At 38.0% G+C, this 2,163-nt stretch overlaps 1 protein-coding gene across 1 annotated transcript; it reads left to right on the forward strand.

The window, feature by feature from the left end:
- Positions 1-1,053: 1,053 nt before the first annotated feature.
- On the forward strand, positions 1,054-1,585 carry LOC103019519 (tubulin-specific chaperone A). Its single transcript, XM_007166913.3, has one exon. The coding sequence runs from the start codon at positions 1,071-1,073 to the stop codon at positions 1,395-1,397; it is 327 nt and encodes a 108-aa protein (XP_007166975.1). The 5' UTR covers positions 1,054-1,070; the 3' UTR covers positions 1,398-1,585.
- The last annotated feature ends 578 nt before the right edge of the window (positions 1,586-2,163 follow it).

Here is a 2,163-nt window from a genome sequence, read left to right on the forward strand (position 1 = left end):
ACCATAATCTACTGCCAACATTTTTTTTTTTTTTTTACAAGAATTCTCCTAATTCTTTTTTATTTATTTATTTATTTATTTATTTATTTTTGGTTGTGCTGGGTCTTCGGTTCGTGCGAGGGCTTTCTCTAGTTGCGGCAAGTGGGGGCCACTCTTCATCGCGGTGCGGAGACCGCTCTTCATCGCAGTGCGCGGGCCTTTCACTATCGCGGCCCCTCCCATTGCGGGGCACAGGCTCCAGACGTGCAGGCTCAGCAGCTGTGGCTCACGGGCCCAGCTGCTCCGTGGCATGTGGGATCTTCCCAGACCAGGGCTCGAACCCGTGTCTCCTGCATTAGCAGGCAGATTCTCAACCACTGCGCCACCAGGGAAGCCCCCAACATTTTTTAAATGAAGGATTTCCTCTCATCACTAAAAGGTAACATTGTAGCTTGCATACTAAAAATCTGTACACTTCATGCAGTTACAAATAATCCCTCAGTGTATCAGTTTAAAAATTATTTTATATCTTTAAAAAAGTAGGCAGTTTCAACTAACTATGACAGTGATTTTTAACTTATTTTTACTGCAAAATATAACACATTCAAGAGAGTTTATAGAAAAACGCAGATGTTACTGCCACACAAGGTAGGAAATAGAACATTGCTGGCAACCTACAAGCCCACCCATGTATGCTTTCTAGAGTATATCCTCCTCCCTCTGCCTTCTGCCCATAACCATTATTATGATTTTATAATAATCCCTTCCTTGATTTTGTTATAGTTGTTTTTACCAACTGTGTATACATCCCTCTTTCTGAACTTTATGTAAAGGGATATATACTAATAGTTTTCTTTTGTATCTTAAATCTTTTGGTCAATGTTACAATTATAAGGTTTATCCAGGGACTTCCCTGGTGGTCCAGTAGCTAAGACTCCATGCTCCCAATGTAGGGGGCCTGGGTTCGATCCCTGGTCAGGGAACTAGATCCCACATGCTACAGCTAAGAGTTCACATGCCACAACTAAAGATCCTGCATGCCGCCACAACTAAAAAACAAAAATCTCGATTCCCGTGGCGCTCGAGGGACCATGGCCGATCCTCGCATGAGGCAGATCAAGATCAAAACCAGCGTGGTGAAGCGATTGGTCAAAGAAAAAATGATGTATGAGAAAGAAGCAAAACAACAAGAAGAAAAGATTGAAAAAATGAAAGCTGAAGATGGTGAAAATTATGCTATTAAAAAGCAGGCAGAGATCCTGCAAGAGTCCCGGATGATGATCCCAGATTGCCAGCGCAGGTTGGAAGCTGCATATACTGATCTTCTGCAGTTATTAGAGAGTGAAAAAGACTTGGAAGAAGCTGAGGAATATAAGGAGGCACGTTTAGTACTGGATTCAGTGAAGTTAGAAGCCTGAAGGTTTTCTATACAGGGTGTTTTTTTGCATTAAGTCCTGATATCCATTCCACAATTCATTATTTTTGACCACTGCTATGTGTTCAAGTAGTATGAGAATGTGATTCTTTTTATGCAGTGTATATGTTTTTCTTTGCCTGATTTAATGTGTCAAATAAATGAGTTCATCTAATAAAATTGCTTCTTTCATTAAAAAAAAAAAAAATCTCATATGCCACAATGAAGATCCTGCACACAGCAACAAAGATCCCGTGTGCCTCAACTAAGACCTGGTGCAAGCAAATAAATAAATAAATATTTTTTTTTAAAAGATAAGGTTTATCCATATTTGTGAGTACCTATAATTTGTTCATTTTCATTGCTCAGTAATATTCCAGTGTAAAAACATATCATGATTTTTGGGTTTTGTTCTATTTTTGATAGACAAATCTTAAGATCTAAGAGAAAATAAAACTGGGAATGAATCTGATAATTTTATCCAAAGCTCTATTTGAAACTGTATTTTTATAAAAATGGAATCTCTCCAGAGTGATACTGTTCAATAGAACTTTCCATGATGATGGAAGTGGCTCAAAAATCACTTTCTCTCTCTGTTTTTCTCTCATTTTTCCCTTAAATTTTTTTTCATTCTATGAGCTCTTTTATGAAGTTATCCTATAAATACCTTTGCAAATCAGCTACACTTTATTACTTTCCACAAATTAAAGATGAAAGGCAGAATAGACTCTCACAGAAAAATTCATTGAGGATATTGTTAGCCTCAAGCT

This window comes from Balaenoptera acutorostrata, chromosome 11 (assembly GCF_949987535.1).
Source record: "Balaenoptera acutorostrata chromosome 11, mBalAcu1.1, whole genome shotgun sequence".
Classification (NCBI taxonomy): Eukaryota; Metazoa; Chordata; class Mammalia; order Artiodactyla; family Balaenopteridae; genus Balaenoptera; species Balaenoptera acutorostrata.

Bases quoted from the DNA above. Each gene is read 5' to 3' on its own strand.
- LOC103019519 (XM_007166913.3), top strand. From the start codon at position 1,071: ATGGCCGATCCTCGCATGAGGCAGATCAAGATCAAAACCAGCGTGGTG.